The 22,188-nt window shown below is 52.8% G+C and overlaps 6 protein-coding genes across 6 annotated transcripts; 5 read left to right on the top strand and 1 right to left on the bottom strand.

The window, feature by feature from the left end:
- The first annotated feature begins 298 nt into the window (after positions 1-298).
- Positions 299-4,224, top strand: HER10_EVM0012986 (CPSF A subunit region). The gene is made up of 3 exons (XM_035482360.1): positions 299-565; positions 689-3,758; positions 3,809-4,224. Exons 1-3 carry the CDS (start codon positions 468-470, stop codon positions 4,130-4,132), a joined length of 3,492 nt encoding a protein of 1,163 aa, XP_035331962.1. The 5' UTR covers positions 299-467; the 3' UTR covers positions 4,133-4,224.
- A 3,683-nt stretch (positions 4,225-7,907) lies between these two features.
- HER10_EVM0002950 (uncharacterized protein) lies at positions 7,908-9,960 on the top strand. Its single transcript, XM_035472641.1, has 2 exons — positions 7,908-8,901; positions 8,963-9,960. The coding sequence occupies exons 1-2, from the start codon at positions 8,383-8,385 to the stop codon at positions 9,914-9,916; spliced, it is 1,473 nt and encodes a 490-aa protein (XP_035331314.1). The 5' UTR covers positions 7,908-8,382; the 3' UTR covers positions 9,917-9,960.
- Positions 9,961-10,480: 520 nt separating this feature from the next.
- Positions 10,481-12,671, top strand: HER10_EVM0009934 (uncharacterized protein; the record flags this gene model as incomplete). The annotated part of the gene is made up of 3 exons (XM_035479405.1): positions 10,481-11,915; positions 11,952-12,404; positions 12,462-12,671. The coding sequence occupies exons 1-3, from the start codon at positions 10,530-10,532 to the stop codon at positions 12,669-12,671; spliced, it is 2,049 nt and encodes a 682-aa protein (XP_035331752.1). The 5' UTR covers positions 10,481-10,529.
- Positions 12,672-13,924: 1,253 nt separating this feature from the next.
- HER10_EVM0004748 (regulator of conidiation-1) lies at positions 13,925-17,136 on the bottom strand. The gene is made up of 5 exons (XM_035474381.1): positions 16,790-17,136; positions 15,940-16,738; positions 14,872-15,889; positions 14,315-14,806; positions 13,925-14,261 (listed from the first exon to the last, which is right to left on the bottom strand). The coding sequence occupies exons 1-5, from the start codon at positions 17,067-17,069 to the stop codon at positions 14,004-14,006; spliced, it is 2,847 nt and encodes a 948-aa protein (XP_035331430.1). The 5' UTR covers positions 17,070-17,136; the 3' UTR covers positions 13,925-14,003.
- A 2,937-nt stretch (positions 17,137-20,073) lies between these two features.
- Positions 20,074-20,464, top strand: HER10_EVM0009486 (uncharacterized protein; the record flags this gene model as incomplete). The annotated part of the gene is made up of 3 exons (XM_035478972.1): positions 20,074-20,131; positions 20,188-20,246; positions 20,330-20,464. 3 exons carry the CDS (start codon positions 20,074-20,076, stop codon positions 20,462-20,464), a joined length of 252 nt encoding a protein of 83 aa, XP_035331722.1.
- Positions 20,465-20,730: 266 nt separating this feature from the next.
- HER10_EVM0012751 (uncharacterized protein) lies at positions 20,731-21,717 on the top strand (the record flags this gene model as incomplete). The annotated part of the gene is made up of 1 exon (XM_035482137.1): positions 20,731-21,717. The coding sequence occupies exon 1, from the start codon at positions 20,785-20,787 to the stop codon at positions 21,715-21,717; it is 933 nt and encodes a 310-aa protein (XP_035331946.1). The 5' UTR covers positions 20,731-20,784.
- Between the last annotated feature and the right edge of the window lie 471 nt (positions 21,718-22,188).

The following is a 22,188-nucleotide window of genomic DNA, read 5'->3' as shown; positions in this document are numbered from 1 at the left end:
AGAATGTGCAAGGACCTCTCGGCGGCGGAAACACTGTAGATGTCACTGTCCGGCTGCACACTTTGGCCGGGCATCCGGACAGTGTGGATTACATAAGAAACACCACGCCAGACTCCCGCCTTCCATCTCAGGTTACCCAAAGTTCCTTTTAGTGAGGTGCAGCACTGCAGTGACAGACAGTAGAAGGTCGGGCGGCGGCATGTGGCCCCTGCACCTACGGGCAGCCGAAGCTCACGGCCCCACCTTCCTCTCGCTGTCAGCGCTGGAATTGATGATGAAATCGAACCTGCCGTTCACTGCTGCTTTGGAGGGGCCCGGACCTGCACTGCTAAACTCCGACGTCAGGAAGAGCACCGACTGAATCGAAACTCTTCCCCCACGACGTCTCTTTTGTCCATGGCTGCCATCGCGTGGGATCAGAGCTCCTACCTGACATAGCTGCAGCTCACACCTCACAGACCGGCACCATGTCGTACATCGCGCCCATCCATAGACCAAGCAGCATCCGCCAGGCCATCAGGATACGCCTGTCTGAGGAAGATGAAAGCGAGAGCTTGGTGGTAGCGTGAGTCTGCTCCCCTGCCGTACTGCCCCTCCCTACCTTCACATTTTACCCATTTCCAGCTTGCCGTACCCAAGAAGAGAGGCGAACTTGGACTTTTATCGCCTCATACTGACAAGCTCCAAGACGATCAAACAGACTCGAAGTATGGCGCATCACGCCCACCGATATGTACCTGCTCGGCTCTGCCGCAGTCTACGGCACCATCCTCCTCCTCCAGCGCCTGCGACCTAGGGACAGTAAAGCTGACCTGCTCTTCGTCGGTACCGATCGATTCCAATACTTTACGGCAAGATGGGACTCTGCCACACAGAGGCTACACACGGAGCAGGTCGTAGAGGATACCGCCGAGCCTCACATGCGCGAAGCTCAGAGCCAGGACAAGTGCCTAGTCGATCCGACAGGCAGGTTCATGGCTATGCACTTATGGGAGGGTGTCATGAACGTCATGCGCTTGGGGACTAGGAAAGGACAGCTCGCTCGCCTTGACGATGCATGGGAACAAGTCCGCCTCTCCGAGCTCTTCATGAAGGCGAGCATCTTTGTGCCCACCGAGACTGGTCATCCCACCGTCGCCTTCTTATACCAGTCCAAGATCGATAAAGAGGACGCGCGACTCGCCATATACAGACTCATGACGGACGATAAGAACACAGCTGTCTCGAGGTTCGACCCAGAACGCAATAGAGATCTCGACATTGAGATCAAAGACCCTTATGCCCGTATCCTCATTCCTGTGAACATCATCGAGGATGAAGTTAAGCGATACCACAAAAGAGACACTTCAGCGGCCAAGGCACAACTGGGTGGCTTGATTGTCGTTGGCGAAACTCTGCTGGTTTACGTCGATACCTTGACGCAGTCTGTCGTGGAAAGTCCAATGGCAAGTCCCGCCATATTCGTGGCATGGGCTGCCTATGATGACACAAACTTTTTCCTTTCTGATGACTATGGCAATCTCCATCTTCTGACGATTGAGACCGAGGGTGTTGTTGTTCTCGGAATGACTGTCAGAACACTTGGAGTAACGTCTCGCGCATCGTGTCTAGTGTATATGGGAGACGGCATGCTTTTCCTGGGCTCTCACTACGGCGACTCGCAACTACTACAGGTGGATCTCGAAGAATTGTCGACGAAGCTTGTGCAGACCATTCCCAATATTGCACCTATCCTCGACTTCGCGATCATGGATTTGGGAAACGCTGGAGACAGCCAGATTGGCAACGCCTTCTCGTCAGGCCAAGCTCGCATCGTCGCCGGCTGTGGTGTGCATCAAAACGGCAGTCTACGGAGTATTCGAAGCAGTGTCGGACTGGAAGATATTGGTGTTCTGGAAGACCTGCAGGATGCCCGAGGTCTCTTCAGTCTACAGTCGCACGGCTCTGAAAAAGTTGACACTCTCGTGGTTTCTTTCATGACGGAAACCAGAGTTTTCAGCTTTGATGCCGAGGGTGGTATTGAAGAAGTGTTTGAGTTTCACGGGCTCAATTTGGACCAGCCTACTCTGATCGCAAAAACATTGCCCAGTGGTCAATTACTTCAGGTCACCGCAGCAATCGTGACTCTGCTCGATCTGGAGAGCGGCGTTACTCTGAACAGTTGGTCGGTACCAGACGGCAAGACCATCGTCAATGCCTCTGCCAACAGCAAATGGGTTTTGCTGTCTATCAACGGCACCTCTCTGGTATCATTGAACTTGGTCGATAACTTGGCAGCTCAAGAGCAAGTCTTGGGCCTCGGCGTTGGGGGCGAGGAAGACCAGATTTCTTGCGTACATGCAGCCAGCGATCTCGACCATGTCGGCGTGGTAGGTTTCTGGGCAACGGGTTCTGTGTCCATAATTGACCTCCGCACGCTCAACGCTCTTCAGGGTGAAACCATTAAGCAAACCGATGACAGCGTCTCGGTTCCTAGAGACATGGTTCTTGTGCAACTGCACCCACCACACCTTCTCGGCCCAACGCTGTTCGTCGCTATGGAAGATGGTCAGGTTGTGTCGTTCAACGTGTCGAAAGATGACTTCTCCTTGTCAAGTCGCAAAAGCGTCACCTTGGGTAGCAAACAAGCTGGGCTACACGTTCTTCCGAGACCAGACGACGAAGGCATCAGCAATGTGTTTGCTACGACCGAGCACTCTAGTCTGATCTACAGCTCAGAAGGGAGAATCATCTACTCTGCGGCAACTGCAGAAGACGTGACCTATATCGCGCCCTTCGACTCTGAAGCCTTCCCAGATGCCATCTTCCTCGCCACGGATCGTAACGTACGGATCGCCCACATCGATGCTGAAAGGAGAACGCATGTCAACCCCCTTCCTCTACGCGAGACGGTTCGAAGAGTGGCTTATTCGCCAGCACTCCGTGCTTTTGGCATAGGCACCATTCGTAGAGAACTCATCAACAATGAAGAGGCGGTATCAAGCTCATTCCAGCTGGTTGACGAGGTGGTTCTTGGCGTTGTTGGCAAGGCATTCCACCTGGATGGCTCCACGTCAGCCGAAATGGTCGAAAGCGTCATTAGAGCAGAGTTGCCCGACAGTATGGGGCAGCCTGCCGAACGATTCATTATCGGAACAAGTTATCTGGCAGATCCGGAGGTTGATGAGAACAGCGATATCAAGGGACGGATTCTGGTGTTGGGCGTTGATTCTGACAAGAACCCCTATTTGATAGTCAGCCACGCGCTGAAGGGCGCGTGTCGCAGTCTTGGAGTAATGGGCGACAAGATTGTCGCTGGATTAAGCAAGACGGTAGTGGTCTACGATTACGACGAAGAGTCGAGCACATCTGGAGCACTCCGCAAGCTGGCTACTTTCCGCCCTTCAACATTCCCGGTTGACATTGATGTCAATGGCAACATGATTGGGGTCGCTGATCTTATGCAATCGATGACCCTAGTCGAGTTCATCCCGGCACAAGATGGGGACAAAGCCAAGCTTATAGAGCGCGCTCGTCACTTTCAGTACATTTGGGCCACGTCAGTATGTCACTTGGAAGAGCATTCGTGGCTCGAGTCCGATGCGCAAGGCAATCTCATGGTACTACGGAGGAACCCCAACGCGCCGACAGAGCACGACCAGAAGCAGATGGAAGTCATCAGTGAATTTCACCTCGGAGAGCAAGTGAACAAGATCCGATCACTCGACATTGTTCCGAATGAGAACGACCCGATCGTGCCAAAGGCGTTCCTCGCAACAGTAAGTGGACTGCCACCCGGTCATGCTAAACGGTTGCTAACATTGTCTAGGTTGAAGGATCGGTGTATGTCTTTGCCGACATTAGACCAGAGCACCAAAGTCTACTATTGCAATTCCAAGAGAACTTGGCCGGAGTGGTCAAGACACTGGGTCAAGCTGACAACGCGCCGGGTGCCGGGCTCTCATTCATGTCATGGCGAGGTTTCCGGAACGCAAAGCGCGCGGCAGATGCGCCCTTCCGCTTTGTTGATGGGGAGCTGATTGAGCGGTTTTTAGACTTGGATGAGGCTAAACAGGAGGCCGTCGTTGCAGGACTTGGGCCAACGGTTGAGAATATGCGCAACTTGGTAGAAGAGTTGAAGCGCATGCATTAAAGCAGCATAGGATGATGTAGGATATTTAGAAATGGGGAGTTGGGCGAATGGACTTGAAATGAATGACGCCCACGGCTAAACGTAAAAGACGGTGCAAAGCAAGACATTTCCTAGATTATGAAAGAGGTTCTATCCTCTTGCCTCACAAATTGATGTTGTGGAAGACATACAAATCATGATCCACTATCTGGGGATGAAAAAGATAGAAATTTGTCTCCATGTTGATTTTCCTAATGGGGGATTTGCATCTATCCACATCGTCGCAGTCATCACTCGTGCCACTCCGGAAAGGGCCGGGTCCCAGCTGTACCCACCAACCAATCAACAAGCACCAATTTCAGAACCTTCTGCCTGAGGCGACTAGCCAGAAAGCTTTCGGCAATCCTCAAACCACGGGCATCACGAAAAAAGACGCTCTCCTGCTAAACGTCATCCCTCTCCCCAATTGCATCTCGCAACAACCTCTTGCCGCCGCAAACCCTCTCCTCTCCTCCTCCGATTTACGAGATGGCGCCCCTCGCACACGTTTCCCGCACCTGCCTGCGGCAAATCGCGCGCACCAGCCCGTCGACGGCTGCGCGCGCGCTCAGCACCTCGGCCGCCCGGAACGACTCGACCGCCACGAGCTACTCGAGCCCCTTCAAGGGCGCCCAGAAGGGCAGCAGCATCCCCGACTTCAGCAAGTACATGAGCAAGGGCTCTGCCGGTACCAACCAGCTTTTCGGATACTTCATGGTCGGCACCATGGGCGCCATCACCGCCGCCGGCGCGAAGTCCACCGTCCAGGGTAGGGAATTACCTCCTTCCGTTGCCCCGAAATGAAAAAACATACCGAAACCGAGATTTTGCAAAACGATACGGAACAATGGGAAGGGCGGAAAACAGAACCAAAAGGAAATAATGGCTGACGGATTGGTGTCAATTGCAGAATTCCTCGTCAACATGTCCGCTTCTGCCGACGTTTTGGCCATGGCCAAGGTTGAAGTTGACCTCAGCACCATCCCTGAGGGCAAGAACGTGAGTTGGCTCGATTGAAAAGCCGGGCGGCGGCACGCAACATTGAGACGGCCGTACTGAAATTTCTGGACGACAGGTCATTATCAAGTGGAGAGGCAAGCCCGTCTTCATCCGCCACCGTACCCAGTCCGAGATCGACGAGGCCAACAAGGTCTCCGTTTCCTCCCTCCGTGACCCCCAGAAGGACGACGACCGTGTCAAGACCCCCGAATGGCTCATCATGTTGGGTACGTATCTTTTGACGACAACCGATTCAATTGTTTTGGTGGCGAGATTTTGCGGCCTTTCAGCAGCTAGTGCCGGAGACCCAGGATCGAATTCTTTCCAGCAACCGCATACCAAAACACAATCCCCGCATCGGCACACGTGAGCTAACGATTCGTCTCCTAGGTGTCTGCACACACTTGGGATGTGTCCCCATTGGCGAGGCCGGTGACTTTGGCGGTTGGTTCTGCCCCTGCCACGGCTCCCACTACGATATTTCCGGCCGTATTAGAAAGGGACCCGCTCCCCTCAACCTCGAGATCCCCGAGTACGACTTCCCCGAGGAGGGCAAGCTGGTCATTGGTTAAGCGGGATCACCTGTATGAGTATTTAAGACGAACGGCAGCGGGAGAGAGAGTACGAAAGGAGGTCAGAAACCCCCCTCCACTCCTTCGAGGGATGCGGGAGGGCTATTGGCCGAAATGATGGCAACAACAAACTACTAGAACAACATTTTCTTTTGCATCGGAGACCGAGCTGGTGCTGGTTTGGGTTCCCACAAAGACGAGAGAGAGGTGTCCATTTTCTTTTTTCTTAGACGTGTCCCTAGGGCAATAATGCCAAATGTACAAAAGTCAATGAGCGTCCAGGAACAAGCAAGTCTTCGCAACTTTTACAACATGCAGGTGTTGGCCAGGTAAATGTGATGTTGCAGGTAGCTGATATCAGAGAAGAAGCCGAGGCAACGAAAGAGTCACGAAATCATGATTCGAAATACCAATACCCCGGCACGAAAATGCAGAGACGACGTCGCAGTCATCGGCCGGAGGTCTTCTTCTTATGAGAGTTTGGATATTTTACGGTTCGGAACAAATGTGACGGGGGGTCGATCAGACTGGGCCGCGCTCATGTGACAAGTCAACGTTGGTTCGGAGCGAGGATCCCGGGTGTGACTGGACTGAGAGCCGGCGTCCCACTATCGAGACTGTCATTTCATAGCACATTCGATTCCCGCGGGGATGGATGCCACACCTTTTCGGCAGATAGCGGTCTGGGCATTTCCGGGGACGGGATACATCGTACGGCGCATGATGAACAATGCCTTGCCCTCAGTTGAGGGTGGGATGACTGTCTGATCATTGACCTGGGGGCTCACGCTGGACTTTTGTTATGGTATGTGGTGACCACGGCAGGGACTGACAAGGCATGACGTGGAGAGGACGATTCGTCTGCATTCAAGTTTTGCATCAAAGTTCAAGAGATAGATACTAGGTGACGGTTTCCCCGCCAGACGCTTAGATGGGCATATAACCTCGCAGTCAATATCAAGGAAAAGGGAAGACCGATTCATATTCGAACTTTCAAAGACTCGGGTGCCGCCATCGGTCATTGACTCTGGTCCGGTTGAACCTTGAGAGCAGGTGGCATAAACAGATCGACGTGTTTTGCCGACTTGATGAGATGACACTTTTCGCCAGGCATTAATCGGACAGAACATCCGGCGATGATGCCCAGCAAAGAGTACTAAGCTTAGGTAGATCTAGGCGCCATCCAAAGTTCAGGCCACGATAAAATATGGGACGGCAGGTTGTTGATCGATCTTGGTGTCGCAAAGTCCGACTTGGAAGCGATAACAATAACAACCTATTCCCTTGGCAAGCGAGCAAGGGTAACAACGACAGAAGTCGAAAAAGTTGGCAGGTTGAAGTTGGACTGGGGCCCGTTACCCCCGGCCCAAGCCCCTGCGGCTCCGAGTCCCCACACCTCTGCCAAACAGAACGTGGTTGAGCCAATGAGGCCACACAGAAAGACGGCAGGAAAAGAGTGGATGAGACGCTGTTCCGCGACGGGTGCCGTCTGATTTGCAAGATCCTCAAACTCTGCTCAACTTCAGCATCCCCCTCCAAGGACAGGGGGTCGGTGGAGGTCGATTGGGGGCAGCCGGGACCATCTCTTGGACGACGATCTGGCGATGAGGCTCCTTTTGAGTTTGATATCGGATATGGCAGAGGCGGATGCCGAGTGAGGTTGGCCGGAAGAGCGGTACCGAAATTCATCGAGTGATGGGTTTGGTTATGCGGCTTTCGGCAGAGGGAGAAGTTCTACCACGACGGCCGATGGACTCGAGCGCATCCTCCAGCTTGAGTCGGATCGAGACCTGGGCAGCATTATCAATCGCATTCATTGAGTTGCCTCCACCGAGACAGTGGCAGAGAATGAGGCCCGGTTATTCTTATCTCCTCTACCCCTTGCCAATTCTCTTCGACAGTCCCGTCACTTCTACGCAGCAGTCCTACTCGAGTCTCGGCCCAGTTCCCGAAACAGATCGAGCCGTACGCTACCATGGACCATGAGCCGCATGGCACGCCGCCCCGTCTCTCCGGAACGGGATGAACTCTTGGCTCGCACACGTCGAACGGTCGTCACGTCTCCTGTCTCCATTCTAGTCACCATTGTAGTGCCAAACCGTATCGGCCTGCGGCCCAGCCGACGGTTCCCCTTACTCCACCCCAGCGCCTCCGTTCTGGGTTCTCTTGTTGACGATTCCGCCAAGCAAGGCCGCATCATCGAGCCCGGCAGCGCTTACCGTACCAACGTCACGTTGATCGACGGGCTGGCTTTCCCAAGCGGGTTGCCCAGGGGGAGGATTCAACGTCGCGGCCATGAGACGAACCCAAGATGGTGGTGGGCTCTGAGACTTGTCCACCCCTCCCCTGGCGTAGATGATGGGGATGCCGCGAGTATGTTGTATATAACTCGGCGCCTGCTCTTCTTGCTCAACCGTTGGAGAGAGAGAGATTATTTTCTGTCTTTATGCCATCACCGTTTTCCTTCTCTTTCGTTCAGTTCTGGAAACTTTCTGTATTTCTATCAAATCTTCATTCTTTTCATTTCTTCAACTAGGCTCTTTGTCCATTAAGTGTTCTCTTGGGCCGGCCCTTCTTTTGAACATTTTAAATCTTTAGTATACACTCTACCTTCTCGAACAAAATCCGAAAACGAGAGTCTCCTTCGAAACCTTCGCAACAATGAAGTTCCAAACCTCCACCGCCCTCGCGGCCCTCGTCGCCTTCGCCTCCGCAGAAGTGCCCCAAGAGCACTCCCACGAGAAGTACCTCCGCGCCGTCAACGCCCTCCTGAAGCAAGACAACCCAAACAACATCCAAGACGCAGTCTTCGGCCTCCTCGGCAACGCCGCCGCCGCCGCGGGCGCGGGCGACGTGACCAACCTCGACTGCCTGCACCAGACGACGGCCGACTCGGCCTTTACCACGGCCAAGGCCGCAGGCGACGTCGACGGCATGGCCAGCGCGCTCGTCTTCCGCGCCGTGGAGCGTAACACGGGCAAAGTCGGGCTCAAGAGCGTGCTGTGCAGCGAGACAGCCGCGAACCCCGAGATTGCGGCGCTGAGCCAGCATCAGGATCCGGCTTCGGATGGGGCAGCTAAGACGAATAAGGCTATCACGTTGGAGTTGGCCAAGCAGCTTTCTGCTATTGGGGCTGATCCGCAGCTTGCGCTTGATGCCGGTACCTTCGAGCCTGGTGATGTAAGTCCTTTCCCGCGATAAGGTGCAGGCTCTTAGGATAAGAAGACTAACGTGTAGACAGGTCAACGACAACACCGGAGCCGGTAACACCTGCGACGATGCCAATGATACGGAGGGATGCATCTTTAGCCAGAACCTCATTGTCAAGGACGCCACCCCAGAGGAGATTGATGCCGCTGTTGCTGGAGGTGCCGGCAACGCCAAGTCCGGCGGGACCAACTCAACCGGCAAAGCAAGCCGCTCACGCAACAAAAGCGTCCTGAGCCGTACCATCCTCTCCCAGCGCGATATCGAGGGCACCAGCGCCTCCGCCTCCGAGATGACCCGTCGCCAGTCCAAGAACAAGAACAAGAACAACAACAACGCCGACGCCAGCGCCAACAACAGCACCGCCGACGCAGCCACAGGCACGACGAACGTCCAAACCTTCACCGGCACCCTCGGCGGCCCCGCTCCGCCCGTGACCTCGGACCCCTCTGCCGACAAGCCCTTCTCCGTCAACGGCGCAACCTTCCTCAACGCAGGCGCGGCCCTCCAGCGCTCCTGCGCGGTCCAGCACAACGCCTGCGCCAACGCCGCGAACTCTGGCTCCGGCGACATTTCCGTCTCGGACTGCGACGCGCAGGAGGACGACTGCCTCGCGGCCTCGTCGCAGACCAAGCTCCGTCGCGCGTCGGGTCTGAACGCGCGCGGTGCGAGGAGGATGAGGATCGCGACGACGGCGCTGTTGAAGGGTCGCCAGGCGTTTGAGTTTGGCGAGTGCCAGGACCCGAGTATTGAGTTTGCTGAGGGTCTTGATGGGCGCAAGGAGGCTTCGTTTGCGCCCGCGGGTGACTTTGAGCACGGTAGTGCGTTGAACATTGGTGTGATTTCGGGGTTCATTTGTGGGCAGTTGGAGAGCCGGTGTCAGGCGGATGAGGCTGCTGTTGCGGCTTGTCAGCAGGGTGAGGCTGCTTCCAAGGGGCTGAAGGGGCAGGCTGCTGCTGATGCGTTCAACTCTGCTTTGGGACTTTGAGGGGTTGAATACTTAGGGTATGGTGTTGATCAATGAGAGGGAAGATGTGTATGTGTTGAAGAAGATGAGAATGCCATCGATGTTGGGATGACAGCTCCGGGTTGTTAGATGTGAGATGACTGATGAATCAATTTGCTTTGTTTAAAATCCGTGAGATAATCATGTTCACTCTGCCAATTACATCGAATTACTTTAGTTATACTCAAGAACGTGAAGCCAAGAAGTTATTTTTCACCTCTATCCGTTCTAGCTGGAAATTGATGAAGCTGTAGTCAACCCTGAGAAGCGCAATTACTGTAATGAAATTCGAAAAAATCCATGTGTCAGTGCAAAGCAACTATGCCAAAGTAAAATTCATTCTCCATCGTGGTTCCTGGATCAGCGGTCGCTGCCAATGAGAATCCAATCTTTCAGATGTGGACATTTTCATGCAGGCGTTTTCCTGGATCTCAGCTCCAATCTCACTCCACAATCCCCAAAAACGCCGCCAAACTCTGATTTTTTTCTCACTCACTAAGTCACACCAAAACTTTTAGCTTCAACACCCACACATTCGTACTCCCCAAACTTGAAGAAAGAGAGCGCTTCAGACATTTGCGCCCCCTGATTCATCATGGCCGAGTATAAGTATACTTCTCTCGGGGAGCGGGACTTTCGCGTCCTCTCCCTCGCAGCAGGCCGCTTCGACGACGCCCTCCAAGGCGATCTCATCACCCGCCCGATCGACATCTACGTCGAAGAGGCAAGCAAACACGAGAACGAGCTGCCCGAATCAGCCGAATCATATGAAGCCATCTCCTACGTCTGGGGTTCCAACGAGAAGCCCCACCACATCATCACCTCTGCCGGCGCAAAAATCCCCATCACGGAAAGCCTGTACCTCTGCCTCAAGCGCGTGCGTCTCGAAGACCGCGCCCGCCTCGTCTGGGCAGATGCGCTTTGCATCAACCAGACTGACAGCAAGGAGAAGGAGACGCAGATCATGCTCATGCACGACATCTATCTCAGCGCGCAGAGGGTCCTCGCCTACCTCGGTGAAGAGGCCGACGGCAGCAGCGAGGCGATGGAGCTCATCGAGCGGTACTGGCGCGTCCACATCCCCAACCCGCTGAACGCCGGCGCGCGCGCATTCGCAGAGGACCTTTTGGGTGCACCGATCCCCGATGCGCCGACAGGTGCTGGTGCGGAGCTGCCTCCCGTGGGCGCAGACAAGTGGTTGAGCGTCTCGCGGTTCTGGAACCGCGCTTGGTTCCGCAGGGTGTGGATCGTGCAGGAGTTTATCCTAGCGCGGGACGTGATGATGATGTGTGGTGAGAAGACTGTGAACTGGTCGCAGCTGTGGCCGGGCACAATTGCGCTCGAAGAGCCGGAGAACCCGCCCTGGCCGTTGGTGGATGCCAAGGGAGAGGAGATTGAGAGCGCGGCGGAGTTGATGGCGAATATGGCGCAGAGGTTGCGGTTCTATCAGCTTGGTGCTATGAGGGGAAACACGAGGTCTCATGAGCATGAAGGGGGGCACGAGCATGGTGGTGGATGCTGTGGTGGTGATGACCATGATGATGATGATGATGACCACCACGATCACGATCATGACCATGAACATGGCGATGATTGCGACCACGACCACGACCACGAAGAGGGAGCCGAAGGCGATGAAGGCGAATGGGAATCAGAAGATGACGACGAAGACGACGGCGGGAAGCGCTCAACAGACCTCCTCAACCTCCTCATGTCCTTCCGCGAAGTCGACGCAACAGACCCGCGCGACCTCTACTTCGCGCTCCTCGGTCTCGCCCTCGACGGCGACAGAGAAGAGTTCCGCCCGGATTACTCCGCCAACTTTGAGCAGACGGCCCTCCGCTTCGGCCGCACCCTCCTCCACGAGCCCTTCAGCGAGGAACTCCTCGACCACGCCGGCATCGCAGAGAAGCACAACGGCGCGACGGCAAACTTCCCCTCTTGGCTGCCTGACTTCCGTCGACCCTGGCGGCGCATGACAGTCGCGGACGCGGCTGAGTCCGAGGCCGCGGGCGAGACGGACTTTGATTTCGGCTTCGATCCGAATGCCGAGGAGGACGAGCTGCTTCTCAAGGGTATCAAGGTCGACACGATTGAGCACATGAGCGGCGTGCCGCGCGCGGCGCATCTGCATGCTGATCACCCGTCCCTGTGGGTGAAGCGCGATATGGTTACGCTCTCGCAGCTGCTGTCCAACATCTCCGGCTTCGAGGACTCAAAGTACCCGACAGGCGAGACCGGCCTCGAAGCCATCCTCCGCGCGCTGACTTTCTTCCGCACAGAGGGAGAGGGAAGCGAAGAGGACGAGATCCCGGCCACGACGCTGAAGCTGGCGTGGCGCTTCTGCACCGCCGTCGAGGAGGACGACCTCGACGCCGCGCGGCCGGAGCGGGATATCCTGCGGAAGGAGATCACGATGTCTGGTTGCACGGCGGAGGAAGCCAACGAGGCTCTGGAGGCGGCGGCGCAGGTGCTGATTAACCGTATCTTCCCGATGCGCGCGGCGCTGGATTTGGTGTTGGCCAAGGGCGGCAAGTATGTTGCCATGGTGCCGGAGGGGAGCGAGGCGGGCGACGAGGTGTGGGTTATGAAGGGGTGTAACGCGCCGTTCGTGTTGAGGAAGAGTGGTGAGAGGGAGGGGATGAGGAGGATTGTGGGCGCGGCGTACGTGTATGGTATCATGGATGGAGAGGCCGTTGAAGGAGTTGAGGAGTTTGAGGCTGTTTCTATTCATTGAGAGGGATGGAGGGATCGATTACAATGGTTGCTCATGGTGGGCTTCATGACAGTACGAAGGGGGCTCGGAGTCGGAAACAGAAAAAGGCCTTGGTGGATTGGTGCAATGCCGTACATAGATACTATGAAAGAAGGTAGGATAAAAGATTCCGTAGTTTAAAGTGAACACTTCGCGATCTGTTCAGATCTTTTCCTGTCATGGGATACCTTGATGGCCTCAGCGGGCAACTGATCCCGGAAAACATCAGGCAATCACGTTCGTGCGGTACTTCTATTAAGGTTGAATGTACTGGAAATTACTTCCAAAGATTGGGATGTATTCCTGAAACGTTTTTCTTGTACTGGAATATATATTGACCATGTACAAGGTAGCTTCTCTGTCTACTCAAATTTCATCAGCAATGTTCACATTTGACTGCTGAGGTTGGAATGCGGATTTGAAGGAGGGGTTACGCTCAGCCTGTCCCTAATCTCAGGGTACTCTTTGGAAGGCTATCAAATTTCAAAGCATGAAAAGTCAAGAGACTCGTCACCGTAACCGTTAAAAATGTTGCTGAACGACCAGCTTCTGAAGTGGTACAAGTCTACTCAGCGCCACCGAAGGACAGCATAGACAGTCAACCGTGGCCGAAGGCTCTACTTGGCTCCGAGAAGGTTCACTTGGGTTGAGGTGAGCGTAAGACAGTATAAACTAGGTTCAGAGAGATGGTGCGGCAATCTTTTGGAGATGAGAAGGGGTGAGCGAAGGTAGATACGATATCACAATCAGTGTACGTCTCAACAAGTTGTAGTCCTCGTGGTATCGTATGCAAGCTTGCATTGAACATTGCTGAAAGATTCACCTTCAGCCCTTGAAACCCTCAGGATAATATGAATAGGATATTCTTGCAGAGTTATGATCTGATGCCTTGCCACAAATAACAGCACGGTGATCGTCTCAGGTCGGATCTAGAGAGATTCTCTCTTAAGAAATCTCATCAGTATTGTTTCCGCCTGCTCTGTCCAGGACAATGTATCACGAAATGGAACTGAGGACGGATAAGTACTGATTATCTCTGTCTTTATGTACACACAAAAACGAGACTATGAAATAATTGAAGTGACGTAGACGGATTAGCTTATCGACAATTGAACATAATCATCGCATCGCTTAGTCTTGAATTGCTTGTCTGATGGATCACGGAGATGACATTTTGCAGTCCGAGTAATAGCTACGAAGGCTTTTGTCAAAGAAATGGTCATCATCAACAAGGCTGGTACATAGGTAATAGATGATGATGCACTGGAGAGAGGCATCCAAGAACTTCATAGTCTAGGCCTAGAGTCTACAAGTTTACCCCTCTAACATCGAATCTCTAGGCCTAGTGAGAGAAACAGACCATAAGCGCCATTCATAATCGCTTCCAGCGGTAGCAAACATAAAGCCAGTCTCCCTGCTTGGTCCTACAGCCGTTGACATCATGGAACCCATATGGACGTTCAGTCTGGCAATTGATCTGCCGGTTTCTATGTCCCAGAATCGCACACTCCTATCCGTGCTGGTGGTCAAAGCCCACCCATTGGACGTAACTTCTACGCCCATTACAGGGCCCTAAGTACGTAGTCAATTTCCAATATAAGTCGAATGCCAACGGTTTAACATACCAAGTGGCCCTCTAATGTTCTCAGACATTTCAGGGACTTTGACGAGTCGTCGCGTTGTTGGCTTACAGCCGAAAAAGCCTTCGCACATTTATCATAAGATGCTGTAATCATGTATTTGTCGTCAGAAGAGAATCGAACATCATAAATAGAGTCCGAATGGCCGTAGCACGTCCAAGTGTTGGCTTGGGTCTGGCCTTGTTCCAAAGGTTCTTCAACGTTTATTGCCGTGTCCGTTTTCCATACTCGCGCGAAATCTTCGAGAGTGGAAGCAACGAGAAAGTCACTTTGGTTCGAAAATGCCAACCCTATAACAACTTTTGGTAACTGAACAAGGTGCAAACACTCCCAGGTAGTGGTGCTCCAGAGTCGAACCGTGCAATCTGCACTCCCAGAAGCAAGAAGCTTGCCATTTTTTGACATGTTTACCTTGTAGACACCTTTCTCATGTCCGCCAAGCGTTTGGATGACACTTCGGGACTCGATGTCAAATACCTATAAGGCTTAAGATAAGCGTCGTGATGGGGAAGGCGCACTTATGCACGTTCGGAAGGACTGACCCGGATCAGTTTATCCTCTGAGCATGTAATGAACAAATTGCCGTTCGGATGAAAACAGGCGTCCCTGTAAAACATATCTTCATAATCCACCTCAACGATCAGCCCTACTATCTCTTCAGAGTGCAGGCTGCAAATGGGTTCTTCGCTTTCAATATTTAGAACTTGAAATATACGACCGCTGCATATTCCGACGTAATGTCCTTGCAGACTAAAACACACAGCGGTATCTGTGTCATCCAATTGACCCGTGCGTAGGAGGGTGAAGTCAAACATCTTCGGGATAGCAGGATTATGGACAATGAACCATCCATCTCCTCTGTCTTTGTGGCTGGGCGGTAATGATTCGAAAGTGACGATAGCCAGCTCATCGGGATAAACATTGCCACGCCTTTGCTTGTCTTGTAAAACGAAGAATAGAGAGATGGCAGCCAGTGTGCCCATTCTCTTGATCAGGACTTGCCAGCCACGCGATAAATGATCTTGGCCTAGTCGAAACGGAGTACCCTCTTGGGAATATCTCTCACCATCCGGGACAGCGCCTGCACTGTTCAAATCTCCGACTTCACCTGAGTAAAGTCGTGGGAGAGAAAAGAGAGAAAGCTGTACAAGATGATGGCCGACATGTTTTCGAAATGAATCTGCATCGACATAAACGTCAGCATTCTCAATTTCGTCCTTGATGTCAGTCTGCGTAGACGACCCGGCGTGCGGCTCAACGATAGCCCACTCGTCGTCACAGAATGGGCATTCGCTGGCCAAAATTTGCCTTGCTGGTCGCTTGCATTGGCTAATAAGCGACGAAAGCTGACTGGCCACTACATCGCTTTTATGATAGTTATGCATGTGTTCTTGCATATCCTCGGAGTTCTGAACCGTATTAGCGCACAATGGACATTCCCAAAACGTACGATGGGCTAGTAACTCGTGCTCAAACCAGGTATGAGCCGAATTAAAGGTATCCAAAGTACAGTTCTGGTCAAGGCACACGTATGGCTCCAAGTCATGGATGATGTGTTTCCTATATGAATATCAGTAATGATATCAACGGATCGGGCTCCGTAAACTTGCCGCCATTGCACTTCTTTGTTCTTCGTTTGCCAGAGAACAATTTCCAAGCAATACGGACACAAGAACGAATCGCTCTTCTGCCCCTCCTGAGGTATCGGCGGAAATTGAAGTTCTGCATCAGAAGCTTCCACAACTGTGGTCGCCATCGAGAAGACCGACATGGCAGGCTCTGGACTTTGAAATGCGAAAAATTGGGTCTCTGGTTCTTTGTTTCTCACGAATTCCGTGGCTTCAGTCTCCGCTAGAATGCTAGGCTTGGTCATAGCAGACACGATTGACCCTTGTGGGAGGGGTTCTCTATCAATTGGCTTGGGCTCGGCCTGTAGATGGGCGTCTCTTCTGCCCATGATTATGCCATCTTGTTGGGAAGCCAACTTTTCTTGATGTTGCTGACGATATTTGAAGTATTGTCTCCGCCGAGCATTTGCCTCCGCTAGACGTATTGCCAGAGGTTCGTTGGTTTCCCAGAGGATACTGTACTTATCTTTGATGTACATCAAATCAGCAGTGTTTACGAAAGGCTTCGTTTTGGAGGCTCGTTGGCGTCTGTCCTCGGGCGCGAATTTGCGGATGAATACTGAAGCTTTGAATAGGCTGTTGAGGCTTGTCCTGATTGCTGATAGAAGCTTCTGTATCTCCGAGGGTTTGCCGTTTCGACTATCCCGAGTGCTGTTCGAAGTAGTAGATGCGCCTGACTCAGAACTGCTGGAGGAAATATCGAATTCCTCCAATTCTTCATCAGTAATGTCCAATGTCGGCATGACTCTGTTAGGTCGACGGCCTGAGACGATCTCTGTAGCTATAAAGCACGCGTTAACATTTGGGAAACAAACTTCAAACTGGAACGTACCCATTTTGGCAGACTCGTTCAAGTCCTCAAGTATGCTGAAAATGGAGGCTCTGACCGTGGGACTATCGCGTAGGCGATGGTCGAGCGATAGCTTGGAGCTAGGCTGTCGAAGAGCGCCCAGGTTCCCAGCCCATTGCTCGAATCTTTCAAGCAGTTGCGCGAAGTCTCTTTCTGTGAGTTCATGCTCCCATGTGTTTCTGCTCTTTTCGAACTCCTGGGCAAGACTCGAGAGACTGTCGTAGCAGCGGCGTGCGGCTTGGGAAATCTCAGGGTCCGCCATTCTCAAAATCGCGTTTGAGTTCTCTTCGTAATCTTCCCGGCTGATCTCAGTTCCTAAGACGTTACTTGCGAAATGGTTGAAGGTTGATTGAGGTCATGAGGGGGCTTTTCGTTGGGACCGGAGTAGTCAGGGGAACCAACGTGCATCAGGGCGCGTATGCAAGATTCCATGCACATCTTCATTCTGATTTGTCCAGACCAACGTTTCCTCGGTATTCATTTCCAGAGCCTTATGATGACTCAGATTACCCCGCAGTAGACGATTGAAGATAAATCTCTCAGTGTTACGATGTTACTCGTTTTGAAAGATTGCCTGTGACCAACGGGAATGATTGTCGCGAGAAGCGCACACTTATCGCCGCCATGTCAGGATTCGAGATTGCTGGCGCTGTTCTAGGTGGCTTCCCAATTCTTCTCAACTGCATAGATTATTACCACAGAGCCCTTGAGCCGATGGACAATTGGTGGCACTTCCGAGATTATTTCATCCACTTTGTCGACGATATCAGGCACCAGAAAATGAAATATCATGATAATCTCATTCGACTTCTCAACCCTATCATTCCTGACAATGAGAGTCTTATGACCCTGATAGGAGACCCCACCGATGTGCGATGGAAGGACAGTAGCCTTGAGGACCATTTGAAGGACCGTTTCCCAAGTGAGCTGGACCGCTTCCTTCGAACCATCGAGAGGATGCACGAGGTGATGTTGGAGCTCTATAAGATTCTTCAAATTCAAGATGGAAAGGTTATTGTTTCCAGATTCCGTCAGCTCTATAGTTGTGACTGATCCCTCGTTGAATAGGCTCCTTGGCTAGGAACGGCACAACACAACCCAGTGCAGTGGTATTGCAAGCGGCTGCAGTTGAGCTTATCCAAAGGCAAACATAGAAAGGTGCAAAAGCTTGATCAACTCAACCAGACTCTGCGAGATATGGTGGGATTCAGTGAGCGCACTCTGCCGATATCTGATCGGAGAAAGAGTTCCGGCCCAGTACGCCGTCTGGAGAGCGCTCGCCAACACGCTTGCCGGGTGTATGAAACACTGAGAGATCACTGGAGATGCCACCAAGGTTGCAATTGCCACAAAGCACACTTGCGATTGTGCGGCGAATCTTCTCCCGAGACTTTATCCATGGTTCTTGTTTGGGGTACCGGGGACAGCACGGATTCCTCACTTAAGCCCAAGGCCTACGAGGTCATGATTCAAAATACTAAAGACCGGAACCCAGCCACATCGACAGACATCGGAGTTGTTCATGAATCGGCGACTTTATCTCACATCCAAAGCATTACGGAGCAAAAGACACAATATATCAAATCGAGGCCGTCATTCCTTGATAGGGTTTCTCACAGATTTCAACCTAAACCGGCTGCAATCACTGGCTCAAACCAATCAACCCCCACGAAGAATGTCAAGTTTTTGGAGCCGAGTCCAGCTATATGTATCACACCGTCCGAAAACGAAGCTGCTATGAAGAATGGCGGGGTTTCCCTTCCCTGTCGGACTAGTGACGAACGGTCCAGCAGGCAGAAAATCGAAAACCTTTGCGCCTTTTTGGAGGAGACATCATGGAACGAGGGCGTACTGCATGACGAGTTCGACAGGCACCTCATCTTCAATAAAGATTCATCAGGCTTGCGACGAATTATTCCCGGAAGATTGAGGCTTTTGTCTCTTACCGAGTTGCTAGAAGCACACCATCAAGCGGATATAACCCTCTCAAGGCAGTCACGGTTCGAGATAGCAGCCCACATATCGGCGGCCCTACTCAACACGTACCCCTCGCCTTGGATGCCTTCTTCATGGACGAAGAGCAGCTTCTACTTCCTTGTTGACGACGAGACGCTCTTGAGCTGTCATCCATTTTTATCAAACACATTCGAGCTCGACAAGGAAGATAGCCCGCCCACCGAAGAATCGATGTTCACGAAGAACATTTCGGAACAGGCAGCCCGCAACTACCTGTTTACTGTCGGCGTAATAGTTTTGGAGCTAATATTTGGGCATGACATCAGCCATTGCCGCTTCCGAAAAGATTATCTCCAGGACAACAGACCTAATGAGCTCACAGATATGCTTACTGCCCAACGGTGGGCGAAGAAGGTGCTAGGTGAAAGTGGACCGAATATTGCGGATGTTGTTAGGCGTTGTCTAGACTGTTCATTTGGCCCAAGGCCGGTATTATCAGACGTACGGTTTAGAGAGTCGATTTACGAAGGAGTCATCAAGCCTTTGGCATCATACGCTAAGATATGGCCCGAAGTGATGGTTTGATACAATCGAACGGTCAAGACCTTGTACCTGTACTCTAAATAGTTCAATCACCCCAGGCATGCTAGTAATGCCTCAGCCATTTTGAACGATCATCGTGCAGGCGTTAGACAATATATGTTGTATTGCTCGCGTTTGAAGGATTATCACAGAGGCAGCAACACATGTTTTAAAGTAGATAGGTCAAACAAAATTAGCTACAAGCTCCAATATGCAAGTCCGAAAACATACAGTCGCTCGATAGAGTCAAGACGATCCCAGTCTCGGCAGCTTGTGCATGTTGATGAGGCACTTTATACAACTGTAACGTCGAGAATGATAGGAGAGAAAGCCGTCATCAGACTTCTAACTGATAGCTCGACAGCTTTAGTTGTATGCCTGGGATACGTAGGTGGGAATAGCAAATCTTGGTTAAGTATTCGGGACGGCGCGGACATGAGGTTATGTGTGGGTCGCCCGATTCCGCTAACGGGGCCGACCGAGCGTACGGGTGGCTGGCGTTGTAGGCGTCATCGATGATTGTTCACAGCATCATCTAGTTCATCCCTGTTTCGCATGTTTCTCAAAGCGCTGTTGACTTTAAGTATCATTTAAAGTTGGAAATGCTTCAGGCCTTTACTCGTACATGCACTCCTGTGTACGCGAAATCTTATCTAGTTTTACGTGATACAACCTCACTTTCATACTTGTACCCGGCTCAGAGATTTCTGTCATACTCATCACACAAGATGCCTTCATCCAAGGGAAAGCCTACTGACCCCGAGTTGAGGGAGGAGATAAAGGAAGGTATGGATAGATGAGGGAGATGCATGGAAAGTTGCCAATGCTCACATCATGACCAGAGATTAAGCAAGAACCCAACAAGTCGGGCGGAGGAGAGGGACAATGGGCCGCATGGAAGGTACATCACCCCTCTTGCTCGATCCTCACGGCTCTATGCTTGGTTAAATTTCTATCTGAGTGGTCAACTGACTGATTACGTAGGGAGCGAAACTGGCAAAGGAGTACGAGAAGCAGGGCGGCGGCTATGAGAATGAGGCAGGGTCCAAGAATGAGCCGAAAAAGGGCGAGCCTGAGAAGAAGAGCGAGAGCAAAAAGAAGGCTGAGACTGATGACTAGTTAGTCAACATTTTCATAGTGTTTATTAATGTGAGCCCCCATTGATGTTTCGCAAGTCTTTACTTTGGTCGATTTCTTTTAATTCAGTGATGCTGAAGACATTGCTGTTCATCGCTGTTTTTGACGATGACATGAGCGGAAGGGCGTGATCGTGCCGCATTTCCGTAAGCTGTCTGATGGGGAAGGTGAGATGTCGAAGGATTCACTCGCACTCAAATCTGACTCTTCTCGCTTCTCTTCACCTCTCTACAGTCTCACCAACTTCAGGGGAAAGAGTCATTCTTTACGCGGTACCTAAGAGAACACAACATTGCCGCAGAATGCAGCATCTCACAGAAGACACCGACTCCCAAGACGAAGACGACTGCTGGACCCCCCTTCAAATCGCCGCCCGCGAAGGTAACCTTCCCTCTATCCACGCAGCCCTCGCCTCAGGAGCAGACGTCAACGCCCCGCCGCGGGGCTACTACGGCCGCACAGCCCTCCAAGCCGCCTGCGAAGCCTCCCACGGCGCCGTGGTCTCGGCGCTCCTCGCAGCCGGCGCGGAAGTCAACGACACGCCCGGCAACAACGGCGCCAAGAACGCGCTGCAGATCGCGGCAGGGAAGCCGGACCTGGCCATCGTCAAACTCCTGCTATCCCACGGCGCCGAGGTCAACGTCCCCGCGTCGCGGTACTTTGGCATGACGGCGCTGCAGAGCGCCTGTGCTGCAGGTCTAGACGACACCGTCGCGCTGCTGCTGGATCACGGCGCGGACGTGAACGCGCCGCCGGCGTCGACGGCAGGTCGGACGGCGCTCCAGGCAGCGTGCGAGGGCGGGTTCGAGGAGATGGCGGCGATGCTGATTCAGCGGCGGGGGGCAGAGGTGAACGCGCCGGCGTGTCGGAATCGAGGGTTCACGGCGCTGCAGGCGGCGAGCTACGGCGGGTGGGCGGGGCTTGTCGAGCTGCTCCTTACGGCGGGGCCAGCTGCAGGCGGTGCAGGTGCGGGGGCGGATGTCAACGCCGAAGGGAGCAGGTTCAAGGGGGGCAGGGCGCTGCATGCTGCTGCTGAGGGGGGCCACGTGCGGGTGTGCGAGACGCTGCTGGGCGCCGGGGCCGAGATCGAGGCTGGGGCTGGGGCTGGATGGGGGGGTAGAGGGCAGACTGCGTTGCAGTGCGCGGCTGCAAGGGGGCATGATGAGGTTGTGAGGTTGTTACGGAGCAGGGGGGCGACGGGAATGGAAGGTGGAGGGGTGACTTTGTTTGGTTGAGTTTATCATGTCGAGCACCGGTGGGAGGAACTATTGTGCATACAGGTTAATTAAGAGCGTGGATTGGGAGATAAGGCCATGTTCTAAAGATACGGGTGTTTTAGATGAGAACTTGATACCAGTCAATTGGAAGATATGAGTTCAATTGTCAGAGGAACAAGGTACAACTTCAGAGTCTCTGCAAGAGATCGAGAGATGGACAAATCAGACTGCAACGTGGCCCAAGAAAAGAGAAAAGGGAACTCTTCTGGCTGGGTGACTACTGTGTACTAAACTGCAATCATTGGTGGCGCATGAACACCGCAACCAACACCAAACTTTCCCACCATGACACAGGCCGCACAACCCATCTGTCAGAACATCAGCCAAGTCAGCCGACTCTCCCAAGACAAGGGAATCCCTCGCCTCGAACCGGTTCACGACCTTAGCGGTATCGTAGTATAAGTAGGTAGGTAAGTATCTACACAGTCG

Source organism: Colletotrichum scovillei, assembly GCF_011075155.1.
Source record: "Colletotrichum scovillei strain TJNH1 chromosome Unknown Contig00007, whole genome shotgun sequence".
Lineage (NCBI taxonomy): Eukaryota > Fungi > Ascomycota > Sordariomycetes > Glomerellales > Glomerellaceae > Colletotrichum > Colletotrichum scovillei.
Note: the sequence above shows the minus strand (reverse complement) of the source record. Positions and strands in the feature narration are given on the sequence as shown.

Excerpts from the sequence above, each read along its gene's own strand:
- HER10_EVM0004748 (XM_035474381.1), bottom strand. The coding sequence starts at position 17,069 with ATGGCGGACCCTGAGATTTCCCAAGCCGCACGCCGCTGCTACGACAGT. Across the intron at positions 15,890-15,939 it reads AACAAAGAAGTGCAATGGCG|GAAACACATCATCCATGACT; the intron begins GCAAGTTTACGG and ends ATATTCATATAG. Across the intron at positions 14,262-14,314 it reads GAACATTAGAGGGCCACTTG|GGCCCTGTAATGGGCGTAGA; the intron begins GTATGTTAAACC and ends CTACGTACTTAG.
- HER10_EVM0012986 (XM_035482360.1), top strand. The coding sequence starts at position 468 with ATGTCGTACATCGCGCCCATCCATAGACCAAGCAGCATCCGCCAGGCC. Across the intron at positions 566-688 it reads AGCGAGAGCTTGGTGGTAGC|ACGATCAAACAGACTCGAAG; the intron begins GTGAGTCTGCTC and ends ACAAGCTCCAAG. Across the intron at positions 3,759-3,808 it reads CAAAGGCGTTCCTCGCAACA|GTTGAAGGATCGGTGTATGT; the intron begins GTAAGTGGACTG and ends AACATTGTCTAG.
- HER10_EVM0002950 (XM_035472641.1), top strand. The coding sequence starts at position 8,383 with ATGAAGTTCCAAACCTCCACCGCCCTCGCGGCCCTCGTCGCCTTCGCC. Across the intron at positions 8,902-8,962 it reads GTACCTTCGAGCCTGGTGAT|GTCAACGACAACACCGGAGC; the intron begins GTAAGTCCTTTC and ends ACGTGTAGACAG.